Source organism: Oncorhynchus masou, unplaced genomic scaffold (assembly GCF_036934945.1).
Source record: "Oncorhynchus masou masou isolate Uvic2021 unplaced genomic scaffold, UVic_Omas_1.1 unplaced_scaffold_984, whole genome shotgun sequence".
Classification (NCBI taxonomy): Eukaryota; Metazoa; Chordata; class Actinopteri; order Salmoniformes; family Salmonidae; genus Oncorhynchus; species Oncorhynchus masou.
In genome coordinates, this window is record NW_027016357.1 from 76103 (window position 1) to 99126 (window position 23024).

The 23024-nt window shown below is 44.7% G+C and overlaps 1 protein-coding gene across 1 annotated transcript in view; it reads right to left on the minus strand.

Moving 5' to 3' along the window:
• Positions 1-16392: 16392 nt before the first annotated feature.
• The window catches only part of LOC135538570 (CD82 antigen-like), a 73593-nt gene continuing 66961 nt past the window's right edge, over positions 16393-23024 (minus strand). Inside the window, exons 6-9 of the mRNA XM_064964461.1 lie at positions 22638-22736; positions 21062-21235; positions 20691-20774; positions 16393-18360 (exon numbers count right to left, since the gene is read on the minus strand). Coding sequence (XP_064820533.1) covers positions 18283-18360; positions 20691-20774; positions 21062-21235; positions 22638-22736 — 435 coding nt within the window. The 3' untranslated portion in view covers positions 16393-18282. The remainder of the gene's footprint in view (positions 18361-20690; positions 20775-21061; positions 21236-22637; positions 22737-23024) is intronic.

Here is a 23024-nt window from a genome sequence, read left to right on the forward strand (position 1 = left end):
TAGATGGTGGTGGTGGTACAGGGTTACTAGATGGTGGTGGTACAGGGTTACTAGATGATGGTGGTGGTACAGGGTTACTAGATGGTGGTGGTGGTGGTACAGGGTTACTAGATGGTGGTGGTACAGGGTTAATAGATGGTGGTGATGGTGGTACAGGGTTACTAGATGGTGGTGGTACAGGGTTACTAGATGGTGGTGGTACAGGGTTACTAGATGGTGGTGGTGGTACAGGGTTACTAGATGGTGGTGGTGGTGGTACAGGGTTACTAGATGGTGGTGGTGGTGGTACAGGGTTACTAGATGGTGGTGGTGGTACAGGGTTACTAGATGGTGGTGGTGGTGGTACAGGGTTACTAGATGATGGTGGTACAGGGTTACTAGATGGTGGTGGTGGTACAGGGTTACTAGATGATGGTGGTACAGGGTTACTAGATGGTGGTGGTGGTACAGGGTTACTAGATGGTGGTGGTGGTACAGGGTTACTAGATGGTGGTGGTGGTGGTACAGGGTTACTAGATGGTGGTGGTGGTGGTACAGGGTTACTAGATGGTAGTGGTTACTAGATGATGGTGGTGGTACAGGGTTACTAGATGGTGGTGGTGGTACAGGGTTACTAGATGGTGGTGGTACAGGGTTACTAGATGATGGTGGTGGTACAGGGTTACTAGATGGTGGTGGTGGTGGTACAGGGTTACTAGATGGTGGTGGTACAGGGTTACTAGATGGTGGTGGTACAGGGTTACTAGATGGTGTTGGTGGTGGTACAGGGTTACTAGATGGTGGTGGTCAGGGTTACTAGATGGTGGTGGTGGTACAGGGTTACTAGATGGTGGTGGTGGTACAGGGTTACTAGATGGTGGTGGTACAGGGTTACTAGATGGTGGTGGTGGTGGTACAGGGTTACTAGATGGTGGTGGTGGTACAGGGTTACTAGATGGTGGTGGTGGTACAGGGTTACTAGATGGTGGTGGTACAGGGTTACTAGATGGTGGTGGTGGTGGTACAGGGTTACTAGATGGTGGTGGTGGTACAGGGTTACTAGATGGTGGTGGTGGTGGTACAGGGTTACTAGATGGTGCTTGTACAGGGTTACTAGATGGTGCTGGTACAGGGTTACTAGATGGTGGTGGTGGTACAGGGTTACTAGATGGTGGTGGTGGTGGTACAGGGTTACTAGATGGTGGTGGTGGTACAGGGTTACTAGATGGTGGTGGTGGTACAGGGTTACTAGATGGTGGTGGTGGTGGTGGTACAGGGTTACTAGATGGTGGTGGTACAGGGTTACTAGATGGTGGTGGTACAGGGTTACTAGATGGTGGTGGTGGTACAGGGTTACTAGATGGTGGTGGTGGTGGTACAGGGTTACTAGATGGTGCTTGTACAGGGTTACTAGATGGTGCTGGTACAGGGTTACTAGATGGTGGTGGTGGTACAGGGTTACTAGATGGTGGTGGTGGTACAGGGTTACTATATATTTTATTTGTTCAGTGTTGTATTAAATTCTGTGCAGACATCCACCAACCACCTCTCTCTCTTCTCTGCACGCGCACACACCACTACTATAGACCACAACTTTAGACCACTACCCTAGACCACAACTATAGACCACTACCCTAGACCACAACTATAGACCACTACCATAGACCACAACTATAGACCACTACCATAGACCACTACCATAGACCACTACCATAGACCACTACTATAGACCACAACTCTAGACCACTACTATAGACCACTACCCTGGACCGCTACCCTAGACCACTACTATAGACCACTACTATAGACCACTACTATAGACCACTACTATAGACATTTACATTTACATTTAAGTCATTTAGCAGACGAAGACCACTCCTTTAGACCACTCCTTTGGACCACTACTATAGACCACTACTATAGACCACTACTCTAGACCACAACTCTAGACCACTACTATAGACCACTACTATAGACCACAACTCTAGACCACTACTATAGACCACTACTATAGACCACTACTATAGACCACTACCATAGACCACTACCATAGACCACTACTATAGACCACTACTATAGACCACTACTATAGACCACTACCCTGGACCACTACCGTAGACCACTACCTTAGACCACTACTATAGACCACTACTATAGACCACTACTATAGACCACTCCTTTGGACCACTACTTTGGACCACTAATATAGACCACTACTATAGACCACTACCATAGACCACTACCATAGACCACTACCCTAGACCACTACTTTAGACCACTACTATAGACCACTACTATAGACCACTACTATAGACCACTCCCCTAGACCATTACCTTAGACCACTACTATAGACCACTACTATAGACCACTACTATAGACCACTACCCTAGACCACTACCCTAGACCACTAGCCTAGACCACTAGCCTAGACCACTACCCTAGACCACTACCCTAGACCACTACCCTAGACCACTACTATAGACCACTACCCTAGACCACTACCCTAGACCACTACCCTAGACCACTAGCCTAGACCACTACCATAGACCACTACTATAGACCACTACCCTAGACCACTACTTTGGACCACTACTATAGACCACTACTATAGACCCCTACTATAGACCCCTACTATAGACCCCTACTATAGAACACTACTATAGACCACTACTATAGACCACTACCCTAGACCACTACTTTAGACCACTACTTTGGACCACTAATATAGACCACTAATATAGACCACTACTTTAGACCACTACTATAGACCACTACTATAGACCACTACTATAGACCACTACTATAGACCGCTACCATAGACCGCTACTATAGACCACTACTTTAGACCACTACTATAGACCACTACTTTAGACCACTACCATAGACCACTACTATAGACCACTACTATAGACCACTACCCTAGGCCACTACCATAGCCCACTACTATAGACCACTACTATAGACCACTACTATAGACCACTACTTTAGACCACTACCCTAGGCCACTACCATAGACCACTACTATAGACCACTACTTTAGACCACTACTTTAGACCACTACTTTAGACCACTACTTTAGACCACTACTTTAGACCACTACTATAGGCCACTACCATAGACCACTACTATAGACCACTACTATAGACCACTACTATAGACCACTACCCTAGGCCACTACCCTAGGCCACTACTATAGACCACTACTATAGACCACTACTTTAGACCACTACCCTAGGCCACTACTATAGACCACTACTATAGACCACTACTATAGACCACTACTTTAGACCACTACTTTAGACCACTACTATAGACCACTACTATAGACCACTACTATAGACCACTACTATAGACCACTACTATAGACCACTACTATAGACCACTACTATAGACCACTACCCTAGACCACTACTTTGGACCACTACTATAGACCACTACTATAGACCCCTACTATAGACCCCTACTATAGACCCCTACTATAGAACACTACTATAGACCACTACTATAGACCACTACCCTAGACCACTACTTTAGACCACTACTTTGGACCACTAATATAGACCACTAATATAGACCACTACTTTAGACCACTACTATAGACCACTACTATAGACCACTACTATAGACCACTACTATAGACCGCTACCATAGACCGCTACTATAGACCACTACTTTAGACCACTACTATAGACCACTACTTTAGACCACTACCATAGACCACTACTATAGACCACTACTATAGACCACTACCCTAGGCCACTACCATAGCCCACTACTATAGACCACTACTATAGACCACTACTATAGACCACTACTTTAGACCACTACCCTAGGCCACTACCATAGACCACTACTATAGACCACTACTTTAGACCACTACTTTAGACCACTACTTTAGACCACTACTATAGGCCACTACCATAGACCACTACTATAGACCACTACTATAGGCCACTACCCTAGGCCACTACCCTAGGCCACTACTATAGACCACTACTATAGACCACTACTATAGACCACTACTTTAGACCACTACCCTAGGCCACTACTATAGACCACTACTATAGACCACTACTATAGACCACTACTTTAGACCACTACTTTAGACCACTACTATAGACCACTACTATAGACCACTACTATAGACCACTACTATAGACCACTACTATAGACCACTACTTTAGACCACTACTATAGACCACTACTTTAGACCACTACTTTAGACCACTACTATGGACCACTACTATAGACCACTACTATAGACCACTACTATAGACCACTATTATAGGCCACTACTATAGACCACTCCTTTAGACCACTCCTTTGGACCACTCCTTTGGACCACTACTATAGACCACTACTATAGACCACTATTATAGGCCACTACTATAGATCACTACTTTAGACCACTACTTTAGACCACTACTATAGATCACTACTTTAGACCACTACTTTAGACCACTACTATAGACCACTACTATAGATCACTACTTTAGACCACTACTTTAGACCACTACTATAGACCACTACTATAGACCACTCCTTTGGACCACTACTATAGACCACTACTATAGACCACTACTATAGACCACTACTATAGACCACTACTATAGACCACTACTTTAGACCACTCCTTTGGACCACTACTTTGGACCACTACTATAGACCACTACTATAGACCACTATTATAGGCCACTACTATAGACCACTACTTTAGACCACTCCTTTGGACCACTCCTTTGGACCACTACTATAGACCACTATTATAGGCCACTACTATAGACCACTACTATAGACCACTATTATAGACCACTACTATAGACCACTATTATAGACCACTACTATAGATCACTACTTTAGACCACTACTATAGACCACTACTATAGACCACTCCTTTGGACCACTACTTTGGACCACTACTATAGACCACTACTATAGACCACTATTATAGGCCACTACTATAGACCACTACTTTAGACCACTCCTTTGGACCACTCCTTTGGACCACTACTATAGACCACTACTATAGACCACTATTATAGGCCACTACTATAGACCACTACTATAGACCACTACTATAGACCACTACTATAGACCACTATTATAGACCACTACTATAGATCACTACTTTAGACCACTACTTTAGACCACTACTATAGACCACTACTATAGACCACTCCTTTGGACCACTACTATAGACCACTACTATAGACCACTACTATAGACCACTACTATAGACCACTACTATAGACCACTACTATAGACCACTACTTTAGACCACTCCTTTGGACCACTACTATAGACCACTACTATAGACCACTACTATAGACCACTATTATAGACCACTACTATAGACCACTACTATAGACCACTACTTTAGACCACTACTTTAGACCACTACTATAGACCACTACTTTAGACCACTACTATAGACCACTACTATAGACCACTACTTTGGACCACTACTATAGACCACTACTATAGACCACTACTATAGACCACTATTATAGACCACTACTATAGACCACTACTTTAGACCACTACTATAGACCACTACTTTAGACCACTCCTTTGGACCACTCCTTTGGACCACTACTTTGGACCTCCTAGATTCAGCCCTTGGGGAGGAAGTGAATAATTGACCTTGACTCGGGATGGAGTTGTGAGTTCTCTCCAGACTGAAGACAGTGAGCGAAGGGGCAGATGTTGAGCTTTGAGACTCAACACTAAAGGGTTAGAAGGAGGAAAATTAGACAGGGAACAAGATTTATGTTGAGTTGGAGATATGTATGTAGGATAGGATTCAGCTGGAGAGGGTGAGGAGAGGAAGTGGACATGCCTTAGAACCAGGGTGGATGTATGAGTCAGGGTCTTCAAGACTCTTCTCTCAAAAGTAGTCTACGTCAGTGTCATTGAGTTGGCTGACTTGGTGCTGGAGTCTCCTATAGACATGCAGCAACAGTACAGGGTCTAGATCCCCCCTCCATAAGACAACAGACTGTTGATTTCCAATCAGGATGTGATTAATGGAGATGTTGACTAGGATTTGACCCCAGCTCCCTCCTCCACCCCACTGTCCTCTTTGTGAATGAATACACCCCCATCAGGCCCTGTCCTGTTAATAGTACTACAGGACTTCCTGTCTGTGTCCTCATTACCCCTCATAGTGAGGTGAAATTACATTACTCTGAGTGTGCGTGCGTGCGTGCGTGCGTGCGTGTGTGCGCGTGTATATATGTGTGTGTGTCTGAACATGCAAGATACAGAGCTCATCTTTCATAGAGATACTATCCCCCCTCTACACACACACACACACACACACACACACACACACCTGTTTCCTGTCTGCTGTTGTTCCTCACACAGAGAACTGCCATGATCCCATGTATGACAAACATGTCTCAGTCACACACCAGTACTCAACCAATCTACTCTGTTGTCTCAGACACACACCACTACTCAACCAATCTACTCTGTTGTCTCAGTCACACACCAGTACTCAAACAATCTACTCTGTTGTCTCAGTCACACACCACTACTCAACCAATCTACTCTGTTGTCTCAGACACACACCAGTACTCAACCAATCTACTCTGTTGCCTCAGTCACACACCACTACTGTGTTCTCTGTGTGTATGTAGCTGTAACATGTGTTCTCTGTGTGTGTATGTAGCTGTAGCATGTGTTCTCTGTGTGTGTGTAACATGTGTTCTGTGTGTGTGTGTGTGTAACATGTGTTCTCTGTGTGTGTGTGTAACATGTGTTCTCTGTGTGTGTGTATGATTCTACGTCTTGCATCAGTTACCTGATGTGGAATAGAGTTCCATGTGGTCATGGCTCTATGTAGTACTGTGGAATAGAGTTCCATGTAGTCATGGCTCTATGTAGTACTGTGGAATAGAGTTCCATGTAGTCATGGCTCTATGTAGTACTGTGGAATAGAGTTCCATGTAGTCATGGCTCTATGTAGGACTGTGGAATAGAGTTCCATGTAGTCATGGCTCTATGTAGTACTGTGGAATAGAGTTCCATGTAGTCATGGCTCTATGTAGTACTGTGGAATAGAGTTCCATGTAGTCATGGCTCTATGTAGTACTGTGGAATAGAGTTCCATGTAGTCATGGCTCTATGTAGTACTGTGGAATAGAGTTCCATGTAGTCATGGCTCTATGTAGTACTGTGGAATAGAGTTCCATGTAGTCATGGCTCTATGTAGTACTGTGGAATAGAGTTCCATGTAGTCATGGCTCTATGTAGTACTGTGGAATAGAGTTCCATGTAGTCATGGCTCTATGTAGTACTGTGGAATAGAGTTCCATGTAGTCATGGCTCTATGTAGGACTGTGGAATAGAGTTCCATGTAGTCATGGCTCTATGTAGTACTGTGGAATAGAGTTCCATGTAGTCATGGCTCTATGTCGTACTGTGGAATAGAGTTCCATGTAGTCATGGCTCTATGTGGTACTGTGGAATAGAGTTCCATGTAGTCATGGCTCTATGTAGTACTGTGGAATAGAGTTCCATGTAGTCATGGCTCTATGTAGTACTGTGGAATAGAGTTCCATGTAGTCATGGCTCTATGTAGTACTGTGGAATAGAGTTCCATGTAGTCATGGCTCTATGTAGTACTGTGGAATAGAGTTCCATGTAGTCATGGCTCTATGTAGTACTGTGGAATAGAGTTCCATGTAGTCATGGCTCTATGTAGTACTGTGGAATAGAGTTCCATGTAGTCATGGCTCTATGTAGTACTGTGGAATAGAGTTCCATGTAGTCATGGCTCTATGTAGGACTGTGGAATAGAGTTCCATGTAGTCATGGCTCTATGTAGTACTGTGGAATAGAGTTCCATGTAGTCATGGCTCTATGTCGTACTGTGGAATAGAGTTCCATGTAGTCATGGCTCTATGTGGTACTGTGGAATAGAGTTCCATGTATTCATGGCTCTATGTAGTACTGTGGAATAGAGTTCCATGTGGTCATGGCTCTATGTAGTACTGTGGAATAGAGTTCCATGTAGTCATGGCTCTATGTAGTACTGTGGAATAGAGTTCCATGTAGTCATGGCTCTATGTAGTACTGTGGAATAGAGTTCCATGTGGTCATGGCTCTATGTAGTACTGTGGAATAGAGTTCCATGTAGTCATGGCTCTATGTAGTACTGTGGAATAGAGTTCCATGTAGTCATGGCTCTATGTAGTACTGTGGAATAGAGTTCCATGTAGTCATGGCTCTATGTAGTACTGTGGAATAGAGTTCCATGTAGTCATGGCTCTATGTAGTACTGTGGAATAGAGTTCCATGTGGTCATGGCTCTATGTAGTACTGTGGAATAGAGTTCCATGTGGTCATGGCTCTATGTAGTACTGTGGAATAGAGTTCCATGTGGTCATGGCTCTATGTAGTACTGTGGAATAGAGTTCCATGTAGTCATGGCTCTATGTAGTACTGTGGAATAGAGTTCCATGTGGTCATGGCTCTATGTAGTACTGTGAAATAGAGTTCCATGTGGTCATGGCTCTATGTAGTACTGTGGAATAGAGTTCCATGTGGTCATGGCTCTATGTAGGACTGTGGAATAGAGTTCCATGTGGTCATGGCTCTATGTAGTACTGTGCACCTCCCAGAGTCTGTTCTGGATCTGGGGACTGAAGAAGAGACACCCCCATTTGGGATGTCTCATGGGGTATGCAATGGGTGGCCCAGCTTTGTGTTCAGCTGTTTGAATGGACAGACTCACGTCGATGCCTCTCACAAAGACAAGTAGTCAATGCAGTGAATCTCTCAGCTACTTTGAGCCAGGAGAGATTGACATGCATGTTATTGATGTGAGCTCTCTGAGTACATCTAAGGGCCCAGCTGTGCTGCTCTTTTCTGGGCCAACTGGAATTCGCCCTTGTTCTATTTTGCAACACTCGACCATCTGACTGGACAGGAGTCCAGGTGGGATGAAACTAGAGAACTGTAGGACTTGTTTAGTTGATAGTGATGTCAAGAAAGTCGAGCAGCACTTTATTACAGACAGACCTCTTCCCCATCTTAGCTTGGGCCTCCCGAGTGGCGCAGCGGTCTAAGGCACTGCATCTCAGTGCTTAGTGGCTTCACTACAGACCCTGGTTTGATTCCAGGCTGTATCACAACCGGACGTGATTGAGAGTCCCATAGGGAGGCGCACAATTGGCCCAGCGTCGTCCAGTTTAGGGTTTGGCCCGGGGGTAGGCTGTCATTGTAAATAAGAATGTGTTCTTAACTGACTCGCCTAGTTAAATAAAGGTTAAATAATAACATTTTTTAATTATAATAATCTATGAGCCAGAATTACCTCAATTAGCCACGAAATCCCTAGTTTGAAAGTGATTGTTTTTCTAGAAGCTGTGCTGCACCATTTTCCTACATTTTTCTCCCACGTTGGCCAGCCGCCAAGCAATTAGAGTTCAACCAATGAGCTTCATCCCCTCGCCGTATGAGTGACAGCGAGTAATAAGCATACGATGCACCCCGCAGCAGAGCGAGAGACAGAGCAATGACGCGGGGCACAAATCTGAACACATTTTGCGACCTAGTACGCCATTTTCGGGGACCACCTTTTGGCTCGTGAGCCACTACTTTCACCATCTTTAAAAAAAAAAATTACAAGTATACAAATGTACCAGAGAATCTCTTCTATAACCTCAATGTCAACTTGTTGTACCATCGCGTTGCTGTTTTCATCTGTATAGATCATGTATTTAGGATGTTTTCAGTGTTTTTTGATTGAGAAAAAAACATTACAAAAAAGTGAACTGAATCACTCTGACAGCACCAACACATACAGTATACCATACACAAGACACATACTGGTATATACTACTAGTGGAATGAACTGATTGACAGCACCAACACATACAGTATACCATACACAAGACACATACTGGTATATACTACTAGTGGAATGAACTGATTGACAGCACCAACACATACAGTATACCATACACAAGACACATACTGGTATATACTACTAGTGGAATGAACTGATTGACAGCACCAACACATACAGTATACCATACAAGACACATACTGGTATATACTACTAGTGGAATGAACTGATGGACAGCCCCAACACATACAGTATACCATACAAGACATATACTGGTATATACTACTAGTGGAATGAACTGATGGACAGCCCCAACACATACAGTATACCATACAAGACATATACTGGTATATACTACTAGTGGAATGAACTGATGGACAGCCCCAAAACATACAGTATACCATACAAGACACATACTGGTATATACTACTAGTGGAATGAACTGATGGACAGCCCCAACACATACAGTATACCATGCAATACATATACTGGTATATACTACTAGTGGAATGAACTGATGGACAGCACCAACACATACAGTATACCATACAAGACACATACTGTTATATACTACTAGTGGAATGAACTGATGGACAGCCCCAAAACATACAGTATACCATACAAGACACATACTGGTATATACTACTAGTGGAATGAACTGATGGACAGCCCCAAAACATACAGTATACCATACAAGACACATACTGGTATATACTACTAGTGGAATGAACTGATGGACAGCCCCAACACATACAGTATACCATACAAGACATATACTGGTATATACTACTAGTGGAATGAACTGATGGACAGCCCCAACACATACAGTATACCATGCAATACATATACTGTTATATACTACTAGTGGAATGAACTGATGGACAGCCCCAACACATACAGTATACCATACAAGACACATACTGGTATATACTACTAGTGGAATGAACTGATTGACAGCACCAACACATACAGTATACCATACAAGACACATACTGGTATATACTACTAGTGGAATGAACTGATGGACAGCCCCAAAACATACAGTATACCATACAAGACACATACTGTTATATACTACTAGTGGAATGAACTGATGGACAGCCCCAACACATACAGTATACCATACAAGACATATACTGCTATATACTACTAGTGGAATGAACTGACTCAAGGGGCAACGTCCTCCAACTGATCATCATCAAGGGGCAACGTCCTCCAACTGACCATCATCAAGGGGCAACGTCCTCCAACTGACCATCATCAAGGGGCAACGTCCTCCAACTGACCATCGTCAAGGGGCAACGTCCTCCAACTGACCATCATCAAGGGGCAACGTTCTCCAACTTACCATCATCAAGGGACAATGTCCTCCAACTGACTATCGTCAAGGGACAACGTCCTCCAAAGACCATAGATCATCGTCAAGGGACAACGTCCTCCAACAGACCATCATCAAGGGGTAATGTGCTCCAACAGATCATCAAGGGACAACGTCCTCCAAAGACCATAGATCATCGTCAAGGGACAACGTCCTCCAACAGACCATAGATCATCGTCAAGGGGCAACGTCCTCAAACTGACCATCATCAAGGGGCAACGTGCTCCAACAGACCATCATCAAGGGACAACGTCCTCCAAAGACCATAGATCATCGTCAAGGGACAACGTCCTCCAACAGACCATCATCAAGGGGTAATGTGCTCCAACAGATCATCAAGGGACAACGTCCTCCAAAGACCATAGATCATCGTCAAGGGACAACGTCCTCCAACAGACCATAGATCATCGTCAAGGGGCAACGTCCTCCAACTGACCATCATCAAGGGGCAACGTCCTCCAACAGACCATAGATCATGGAGGAATGCTGGAATGAAGACTCTCAGCCAGTTTGTGATCAGAGTCCTATAGCTCCCCCTACTGGATGAACGCTTTAACAGCTGGGAAAGAGACCATCACCATGAGCTGGCACAACGTCTACACAATGTCTACAGGGGTTTTGGGCCAGTAACTGAGAGGTTGCTGGTTTGTTCTGAGCAATGCAGTAAGCCAACTGTTCCCCCCGGGCTCTGATGACGTAGACATTGATTAAGGCAGCCCCCCCCCCCCCCCCCACACACACACCTCTCTGATTCAGACGGGTTGGGTTAAATGAGGAAGACACATTTAAGTTGAAGGCATTGAACTGAAATGAAGTCTTCCACTTTTAACCCGACCCCCTTCTGTTGGCCAGCAAATGGGAGGGTTTTCAGAGGTTAAATGAAATGTATTCGGTATGCACAAGCGAACCCACACACCTGCAAAGCCCATGACACCTGCCTAAAGTTACTGTAAGTCTGAATGGGGAAAGGGGAATACCTAACCTGGGGGGGTTGGAGACCCCCAGTCTGCCTGTGAAGTGTCTCCAGGAGGGCATGTTGAGACAACCTGTAGAAACTCCTGTCCTCCTCATCTGGACCCTTTCCAACATGGACACTCCTTCTGGACTCTCTCTGATTGGTGTTCAGCATCTTTCCAACATGGACACTCCTTCTGGACTCTCTCTGACTGGTGTTCAGCAGCTTTCCAACATGGACACTCCTTCTGGACTCTCTCTGACTGGTGTTCAGCAGCTTTCCAACATGGACACTCCTTCTGGACTCTCTCTGACTGGTGTTCAGCATCTTTCCAACATGGACACTCCTTCTGGACTCTCTCTGACTGGTGTTCAGCATCTTTCCAACATGGACACTCCTTCTGGACTCTCTCTGATTGGTGTTCAGCATCTTTCCAACATGGACACTCCTTCTGGACTCTCTCTGACTGGTGTTCAGCATCTTTCCAACATGGACACTCCTTCTGGACTCTCTCTGACTGGTGTTCAGCATCTTTCCAACATGGACACTCCTTCTGGACTCTCTCTGACTGGTGTTCAGCATCTTTCCAACATGGACACTCCTTCTTCTGGACTCTGACTGGTGTTCAGCATCTTTCCAACATGGACACTTCTTCTGGACTCTGACTGGTGTTCAGCATCTTTCCAACATGGACACTTCTTCTGGACTCTGACTGGTGTTCAGCATCTTTCCAACATGGACACTTCTTCTGGACTCTGACTGGTGTTCAGCATCTTTCCAACATGGACACTTCTTCTGGACTCTGACTGGTGTTCAGCATCTTTCCAACATGGACACTTCTTCTGGACTCTCTCTGACTGGTGTTCAGCATCTTTCCAACATGGACACTTCTTCTGGACTCTCTCTGACTGGTGTTCAGCATCTTTCCAACATGGACACTTCTTCTGGACTCTCTCTGACTGGTGTTCAGCATCTTTCCAACATGGACACTTCTTCTGGACTCTCTCTGACTGGTGTTCAGCATCTTTCCAACATGGACACTCCTTCTGGACTCTCTAACTGGTGTTCAGCATCTTTCCAACATGGACACTCCTTCTGGACTCTCTCTGACTGGTGTTCAGCATCTTTCCAACATGGACACTTCTTCTGGTCTCTCCTTGACTGGTGTTCAGCATCTTTCCAACATGGACACTCCTTCTGGACTCTCTCTGATTGGTGTTCAGCATCTTTCCAACATGGACACTTCTTCTGGACTCACTCTGCCTGGTGTTCAGCATCTTTCCAACATGGACACTCCTTCTTCTGGACTCTGACTGGTGTTCAGCATCTTTCCAACATGGACACTTCTTCTGGACTCTGACTGGTGTTCAGCATCTTTCCAACATGGACACTTCTTCTGGACTCTGACTGGTGTTCAGCATCTTTCCAACATGGACACTTCTTCTGGACTCTGACTGGTGTTCAGCATCTTTCCAACATGGACACTTCTTCTGGACTCTGACTGGTGTTCAGCATCTTTCCAACATGGACACTTCTTCTGGACTCTGACTGGTGTTCAGCATCTTTCCAACATGGACACTTTTTCTGGACTCTCTCTGACTGGTGTTCAGCATCTTTCCAACATGGACACTTCTTCTGGACTCTCTCTGACTGGTGTTCAGCATCTTTCCAACATGGACACTTCTTCTGGACTCTGACTGGTGTTCAGCATCTTTCCAACATGGACACTTCTTCTGGACTCTCTCTGACTGGTGTTCAGCATCTTTCCAACATGGACACTTCTTCTGGACTCTCTCTGACTGGTGTTCAGCATCTTTCCAACGTGGACACTTCTTCTGGACTCTCTCTGACTGGTGTTCAGCATCTTTCCAACATGGACACTCCTTCTGGACTCTCTCTGACTGGTGTTCAGCATCTTTCCAACATGGACACTCCTTCTGGACTCTCTCTGACTGGTGTTCAGCATCTTTCCAACATAGACACTCCTTCTTCTGGACTCTGACTGGTGTTCAGCATCTTTCCAACATGGACACTTCTTCTGGACTCTCTCTGACTGGTGTTCAGCATCTTTCCAACATGGACACTCCTTCTTCTGGACTCTCTGACTGGTGTTCAGCATCTTTCCAACATGGACACTCCTTCTTCTGGACTCTCTGACTGGTGTTCAGCATCTTTCCAACATGGACACTCCTTCTTCTGGACTCTCTAACTGGTGTTCAGCATCTTTCCAACATGGACACTTCTTCTGGACTCTCTCTGACTGGTGTTCAGCATCTTTCCAACATGGACACTCCTTCTTCTGGACTCTCTGACTGGTGTTCAGCATCTTTCCAACATGGACACTCCTTCTGGACTCTCTCTGACTGGTGTTCAGCATCTTTCCAACATGGACACTCCTTCTGGACTCTCTCTGACTGGTGTTCAGCATCTTTCCAACATGGACACTCCTTCTGGACTCTCTCTGACTGGTGTTCAGCATCTTTCCAACATGGACACTTCTTCTGGACTCTCTCTGACTGGTGTTCAGCATCTTTCCAACATGGACACTCCTTCTTCTGGACTCTCTGACTGGTGTTCAGCATCTTTCCAACATGGACACTCCTTCTGGACTCTCTCTGACTGGTGTTCAGCATCTTTCCAACATGGACACTCCTTCTGGACTCTCTCTGACTGGTGTTCAGCATCTTTCCAACATGGACACTCCTTCTGGACTCTCTCTGACTGGTGTTCAGCATCTTTCCAACATGGACACTCCTTCTGGACTCTCTCTGACTGGTGTTCAGCATCTTTCCAACATGGACACTTCTTCTGGACTCTGACTGGTGTTCAGCATCTTTCCAACATGGACACTTCTTCTGGACTCTCTCTGACTGGTGTTCAGCATCTTTCCAACATGGACACTCCTTCTGGACTCTAACTGGTGTTCAGCATCTTTCCAACATGGACACTCCTTCTGGACTCTCTCTGACTGGTGTTCAGCATCTTTCCAACATGGACACTTCTTCTGGTCTCTCCTTGACTGGTGTTCAGCATCTTTCCAACATGGACACTCCTTCTGGACTCTCTCTGATTGGTGTTCAGCATCTTTCCAACATGGACACTTCTTCTGGACTCACTCTGCCTGGTGTTCAGCATCTTTCCAACATGGACACTCCTTCTTCTGGACTCTGACTGGTGTTCAGCATCTTTCCAACATGGACACTTCTTCTGGACTCTGACTGGTGTTCAGCATCTTTCCAACATGGACACTTCTTCTGGACTCTGACTGGTGTTCAGCATCTTTCCAACATGGACACTTCTTCTGGACTCTGACTGGTGTTCAGCATCTTTCCAACATGGACACTTCTTCTGGACTCTGACTGGTGTTCAGCATCTTTCCAACATGGACACTTCTTCTGGACTCTCTCTGACTGGTGTTCAGCATCTTTCCAACATGGACACTTCTTCTGGACTCTCTCTGACTGGTGTTCAGCATCTTTCCAACATGGACACTTCTTCTGGACTCTCTCTGACTGGTGTTCAGCATCTTTCCAACATGGACACTCCTTCTGGACTCTCTCTGACTGGTGTTCAGCATCTTTCCAACATGGACACTCCTTCTGGACTCTCTCTGACTGGTGTTCAGCATCTTTCCAACATGGACACTTCTTCTGGACTCTCTCTGACTGGTGTTCAGCATCTTTCCAACATGGACACTTCTTCTGGACTCTCTCTGACTGGTGTTCAGCATCTTTCCAACGTGGACACTTCTTCTGGACTCTCTCTGACTGGTGTTCTGCATCTTTCCAACATGGACACTCCTTCTGGACTCTGACTGGTGTTCAGCATCTTTCCAACATGGACACTCCTTCTGGACTCTCTCTGACTGGTGTTCAGCATCTTTCCAACATGGACACTCCTTCTGGACTCTCTGACTGGTGTTCAGCATCTTTCCAACATGGACACTCCTTCTGGACTCTCTGACTGGTGTTCAGCGCATCTTTAACCATTAAAACACTGGGGACTTGTCTCCTCTTCATGTTTGCTGTGTGTGTGTGGTGATAACATGTGAATTGTATCCCTGTCTCTTACTGGTTCTCTCTAACTGGATAGTTGTACCTATATCTGAACCGCCACTTCTTTTGTCGACCACCACATGGTATATGCTCTTTTTTCAGGGGGAATAGCGTGCTACATGTTTCTCAGATTTGATTCTCTGGAGAAAATCGACAGACACACATAAGTCAGTCTTATTCAATGTTTATTGAGCAAATCAAAACAGAGTCAATGGGGTGAGTATATGTCGACTGATCAAGCTAGTAGACAGAAGTTCATCAAGTTGTAAATTAATAGTCCTACCGGGAAAAAAAATGACTCCAAGGTCAAAGGTTATCAAATCAGACAACAAAACAAAAGAAAAGCCTAAATATAAAACCAAAACCGTAATTCAATGTTAAAAAATATACATGAATTTAATTCGGAATGATTTACTGTACATAAAGATTTCTGGTCCAAAATGGGTCTTTTCTCAAGAACAAAAACGGACGTTTTTTCCCTCTTAAAAAAAACAAAACAAAAAAACAGAACCCAGCTTCTGTTATTTAAATTTGCTCTTCACACACAGTAAAAAGTCACCTAACATTTTTTTTGTTGTTGATCAGGGTTTAAAACAAAATGGTTCATTTCTTAACGAAACACGTATGTTTGTCTTCTGAAGGAAAATGTAATATTTACGTGAAAGCCGTCGTCAAAAAATAAAGATGAAATAAAGATGAAAAGCTTCAGAGAAACTCACAACCACAATCAACATAACATTCATAACAAAGTATTCTGTTTGTCATCAAAAGACAATTGTAAACTGAGACTTTCTTTGCCACTATGGGAGGGGGATAATTAAGAGCCCCTTTAAAAGCAATCATTCACTAGATTCAGCAGAGGGATGATTTGTTTCTTGAGCGGATGGTCAAGGAGCCGGAACACAAATCATTTGTAGACTGAATATTGACCTCAAGAAGACCAAATAGATATAATATTTAACTTAAACTTAATCATTTCAAGGCTTGCTTAGATTTGTATACAGTCACATATATATCCCTCTGTTACGTGTGGGAATACTATAGAACAGATTTACATATATATATCTAGCTCAGAAAACGTAGGGCAGCAAATAATATCCCCTGTGGTCCACCAGTTGGGGAAGCCCCACCCTATGGGCCAAGCCCCCCCCCTACTTTAAAGTAGCAGAATCTTGGTCCTCTTTAGTATCTCATTATTCCTATTACTTTAAACAAAATTATCAAGAAAAATATCAAAACTGCACAAAAAAATGAAATACATGAAAAAGAAAACATGCAATGAAAAGAAGAAACATCTTCACAAAAAAAATGCAGATTCAGAGGCTCACGAAATACCAAACTAAATTATATACAAGGTACTATAACAAACAAAAATGCATAACTCCTCAAAACACTGAAGAACAGAAAATAAAAACAAACATTGTTTATTTTCCAGGAGTCCAATAACCCGAACTCTTCATCTTCTAGTCAGGTCAACTCAGTAACAACCGTTAACCGAACTTGAGATCTGTGAACGCAACTCACATTTTTCACAAATCTCCTAATTTAAATTCTCCAATTGAAAATCTCAAATTTTTACATTTTCAATTCATGAAAGTTACCCATGCATATCTGAAGTTAGGATTGGACCCTATGAGAGCTGACAAACAAAGCCGATCATGATTGATTCCTGATGATAAAATGGATCTTTCCCCAGAAGTCAAGGATGTGGTAGACTCCATCTGCCGAGGGAAGGAGACGACCCTCCATCTCTTTCTACATCCTCGTCTTCTCTGTCCTCTCTTCACGCTTCCTGTCCTCACTTTCCCCACAGCTCTCTTTCCTGTTGTCTCTGTGGCCCGGTCTGCTCTAGTCTTCCTCTCTAATCCACAACTACAGTCTCTAAAGTGCTCCGATGGAAACTGGACTGGGAGAAAAGTGCCCCCCCCCCCAGAAAACCCCCCCAAAAAACAAAAAATGAAATCAAATAAACATCTGCACCGAACGCGTTTCTCCAAATAAAGGGAGGGAGAGACAACGTGTGTGTGTGTGTGTCATAGCGTCCCCCCGTCATCATCTTCAGTACTTTGGCACTTTGGTGTAATCCTCAGTGTGTACACTCTTACACAGCCCTATGGATAGGATCATACCCAGGAGCTGTGGAAAGCAGAGGTCAGAGGTTAGAGGTCAGGTTAACAGTATCACTACATCTAAAGCCTCTCAGGAGGGTTCTCTCAATAGCTGTGATCAATGTACGCTCCTGTAGCAGGAAGTGTCTACATACATTGAAAAACAAGAGCTGCTGTCTTGGAAGTCACGTGGATTAGGTCAGAGGTCAGAAGCTGTTTCTGACAGGCATTTATTCCTCTTAATGATAAACATCTGTCTGGCTGAGAGACCTGCCTGAAAGATTCTATAGAATGTATATGTTGTCCTGGTCCTATAGAATGTATATATTGTTCTGGTCCTATAGAATGTATATGTTGTTCTGGTCCTATAGAATGTATATATTGTCCTGGTCCTATAGAATGTATATATTGTCCTGGTCCTATAGAATGTATATATTGTCCTGGTCCTATAGAATGTATATGTTGTCCTGGTCCAGTAGAATGTACATGTTGTCCTGGTCCAGTAGAATGTACATGTTGTCCTGGTCCAGTAGAATGTACATGTTGTCCTGGTCCAGTAGAATGTACATGTTGTCCTGGTCCAGTAGAATGTACATGTTGTTCTGGTCCTGTAGAATGTTGTTCTGGTCCTGTAGAATGTTGTTCTGGTCCTGTAGAATGTTGTTCTGGTCCTGTAGAATGTTGTTCTGGTCCTGTAGAATGTTGTTCTGGTCCTGTAGAATGTTGTTCTGGTCCTGCTGTCTCTGCCTGGCCGGTTCCCCTCTTTCCACTGAGATTCTCTGCCTCTAACCCTATTACAGGGGCTGAGTCACTGGCTTACTGGGGCTCTCTCATGCCGTCCCTGGAGGGGGTGCGTCACCTGAGTGGGTTGATTCACTGATGTGGTCATCCTGTCTGGGTTGGCACCCCCCCTTGGGTTGTGCCATGGCGGAGATCTTTGCGGGCTATACTCAGCCCTAGGACCATGTCCCAGGACGACCTGACATGATGACTCCTTGCTGTCCCCCTGGCCGTGCTGCTGCTCCAGTTTCAACTGTTCTGCCTTATTATTATTCGACCATGCTGGTCATTTATGAACATTTGAACATCTTGGCCATGTTCTGTTATAATCTCTACCCGGCACAGCCAGAAGAGGACTGGCCACCCCACATAACCTAGGAAGAAACCTAGAGAGGAACCAGGCTTTGGCCTTTCTAGGGAGTTTTTCCTAACCAAAGTGCTTCTACACCTGCATTGCTTGCTGTTTGGGGTTTTAGGCTGGGTTTCTGTACAGCACTGAGATATCAGCTGATGTACGAAGGGCTATATAAATAAATTTGATTTGATTTGATCTGTAGAATGTTGCTCTGGTCCTGAAGAATGTTGTTCCGGTCCTGTAGAATGTATATGTTGTTCCGGTCCTGTAGAATGTACATGTTGTTCCGGTCCTGTAGAATGTACATGTTGTTCTGGTCCTGTAGAATGTTGTTCTGGTCCTGTAGAATGTACATGTTGTTCTGGTCCAGTAGAATGTACATGTTGTTCTGGTCCAGTAGAATGTACATGTTGTTCTGGTCCAGTAGAATGTACATGTTGTTCTGGTCCTGTAGAATGTTGTTCTGGTCCTGTAGAATGTACATGTTGTTCTGGTCCAGTAGAATGTACATGTTGTTCTGGTCCAGTAGAATGTACATGTTGTTCTGGTCCAGTAGAATGTACATGTTGTTCTGGTCCAGTAGAATGTACATGTTGTTCTGGTCCAGTAGAATGTACATGTTGTTCTGGTCCTATAGAATGTTGTTCTGGTCCTATAGAATGTTGTTCTGGTCCTATAGAATGTTGTTCTGGTCCTATAGAATGTTGTTCTGGTCCAGAAGAATGTATATGTTGTTCTGGTCCAGTAGAATGTATATGTTGTTCTGGTCCAGTAGAATGTATATGTTGTTCTGGTCCAGTAGAATGTATATGTTGTTCTGGTCCTATAGAATGTTGTTCTGGTCCTATAGAATGTTGTTCTGGTCCTATAGAATGTATATGTTGTTCTGGTCCTGTAGAATGTATATGTTGTTCTGGTCCTATAGAATTTATATGTTATTCTGGTCCTATAGAATGTTGTTCTGGTCCTATAGAATGTATATGTTGTTCTGGTCCTATAGAATGTATATGTTGTTCTGGTCCTATAGAATTTATGTTATTCTGGTCCTATAGAATGTATATGTTATTCTGGTCCTATAGAATGTTGTTCTGGTCCTATAGAATGTTGTTCTGGTCCTATAGAATGTATTAGTTGTTCTGGTTCTATAGAATGTATATGTTGTTCTGGTCCTATAGAATGTATTAGTTGTTCTGGTCCTATAGAATGTATATGTTGTTCTTTACCTCGATGACAGCCACTCCCAGGCAGACCCCCAGGATCACTCCAACGTTGGCAAACAGCCAGCTCTCTACACTGGAGTTACAGCCCTGAGGGAGGGAGGGAGGGAGGGAGGGAGGGAGGGAGGGAGGGAGGGAGGGAGGGAGGGAGGGAGGGAGGGAGGCAGAGATGTATATGAAACACAGTCCAATATATTAACAGATGAGGGTGGTGTTGAGTGATGTTCATGTTGTAAGTAATTCAGTGACGGAGTCCAACACTGTGGCCATATATCAAAGGAACAGACTGATACACGTATAGCACAATGACAAGCCTCTAATGTGGGAGTGTTCTCTCAATCAAACAACCAATCAACTAATATATGAAGAGTTCTTACCCTGTCGTAGACGGGCCAATCAAGTGACTGTGCCTCACAGAAACCACTGTCGGAGGAGTTACCCTCAACCAGAGACACGTTCTGACAGGAACACGGGAACAACAGCTGGGAACTGTTCACTAGGACAGCATTACCATGCCAGTCCATACGACCACTCCATCCACAACACTCCATCTGGAGAGAGAGGGGGGGTGGAGGGAAGGAGAGAGGGGGGGATGGACAGAGGGAAGGAAAGAGAGGGGGATGGACGGAGGGAAGGAAAGAGAGGGGGATGGACGGAGGGAAGGAGAGAGGGGGATGGACAGAGGGAAGGAGAGAGAGGGGGATGGACGGAGGGAAGGAGAGAGGGGGATGGACAGAGGGAAGGAGAGAGAGGGGGGATGGACAGAGGGAAGGAGAGAGAGAGGGGGATGGACAGAGGGAAGGAAAGAGAGGGGGATGGACGGAGGGAAGGAGAGAGGGGGATGGACAGAGGGAAGGAGAGAGAGGGGGGGATGGACAGAGGGAAGGAGAGAGAGGGGGGGATGGACAGAGGGAAGGAGAGAGAGGGGGGATGGACAGAGGGAAGGAGAGAGAGGGGATGGACGGAGCGAAGGAGAGAGAAGGGGGATGAGAGAGAGAGGGGGAGGGAGAGGTAGAGAGAGAGAGGGGGAGGGAGAGGTAGAGAGAAAGTGGGGGAGGGAGAGGTAGAGAGAAAGTGGGGGAGAGGAGAGTCATTAAAGGTAGACAATAATAGAGAGGAAACATGTCCAGAGAGAGAATGAGAGGGGAAACCCAAGAAGTCCAGTCATTTTCAGATAGATCAACGCTGACTAGCAACCCTATACTGTAAGTATTGTTTTACAATGAACTTAGGACAATGTTGAAGCTTCTGAAGGCGTTTACAAGGAGCTGAGAGGTGGAGTTCTCTCCACTTCCTTTGTTTGAAATCACTTTTCCAGACGGACGGAGCTTTAAGAGAGTAAAGGCAAGTCTAATGTCTGTACAGAGAGCCTCACACCAGCCTCACACCAGCCTCACACCCTAGACTCCTTACATCAGAAGGTTTGTTTCACTTCACTAACTGACAATTCTTTGCAATTGAATGGTTAAGATTCATTGTATTTTAATACATTTTACACCACTTGCCACATTACCGTAAAAACTACAGGTCCTGTTAAACCTCTTTTGGTCGACTGGTGTGGTGACTTTACCGTAAAAACTACAGGTCCTGCTAAACCTCTTTTGGTCGACTGGTGTGGTGACTTTACCGTAAAAACTACAGGTCCTGCTAAACCTCTTTTGGTCGACTGGTGTGGTGACTTTACCGTAAAAACTACAGGTCCTGCTAAACCTCTTCTGGTCGACTGGTGTGGTGACTTTACCGTAAAAACTACAGGTCCTGCTAAACCTCTTTTGGTCGACTGGTGTGGTGACTTTACCGTAAAAACTACAGGTCCTTTTAAACCTCATTTGGTCGACTGGTGACTTCTGAACTGGTCGGATTTGACCTCCGTTGCAAGTCAAAATAACACCCCCCTCCTCGTAGTTCAAAATGGTTAGAGGTAAGGGAAGATGATCTGTGCTCTACTCTCACCGTCCTCTGTATATAATCCCAGGCCTGCTCGGTGGTGCTGTTCTTGCCAGGGTAGTTGCTCAGGATCTGGGTCACGATGTTGGACATCTCCTTATTTAGCTGAGACAGAGATACAGAGACGGACACAGAGACATAAAGACAGAGACAGAGACAGACAGAGAGAGAGACAGAGTGAGAGAGACACAGACAGACGAGAGAGAGAAGGGGGGGAAACCAGTCAGTAAACCAGTCATTCAATGAGTCAAATCAGACAGCCAGTGTTGGTTTCTAAACTACTCTAAAAGTTTCTAGACACAACCACAAAACCTGGAGAGAAAATACAATGCCCAGAACTAGAGATACAAATCAGTTGAATAAATCTGAGTAAATTCCTGTAGACCAACATCC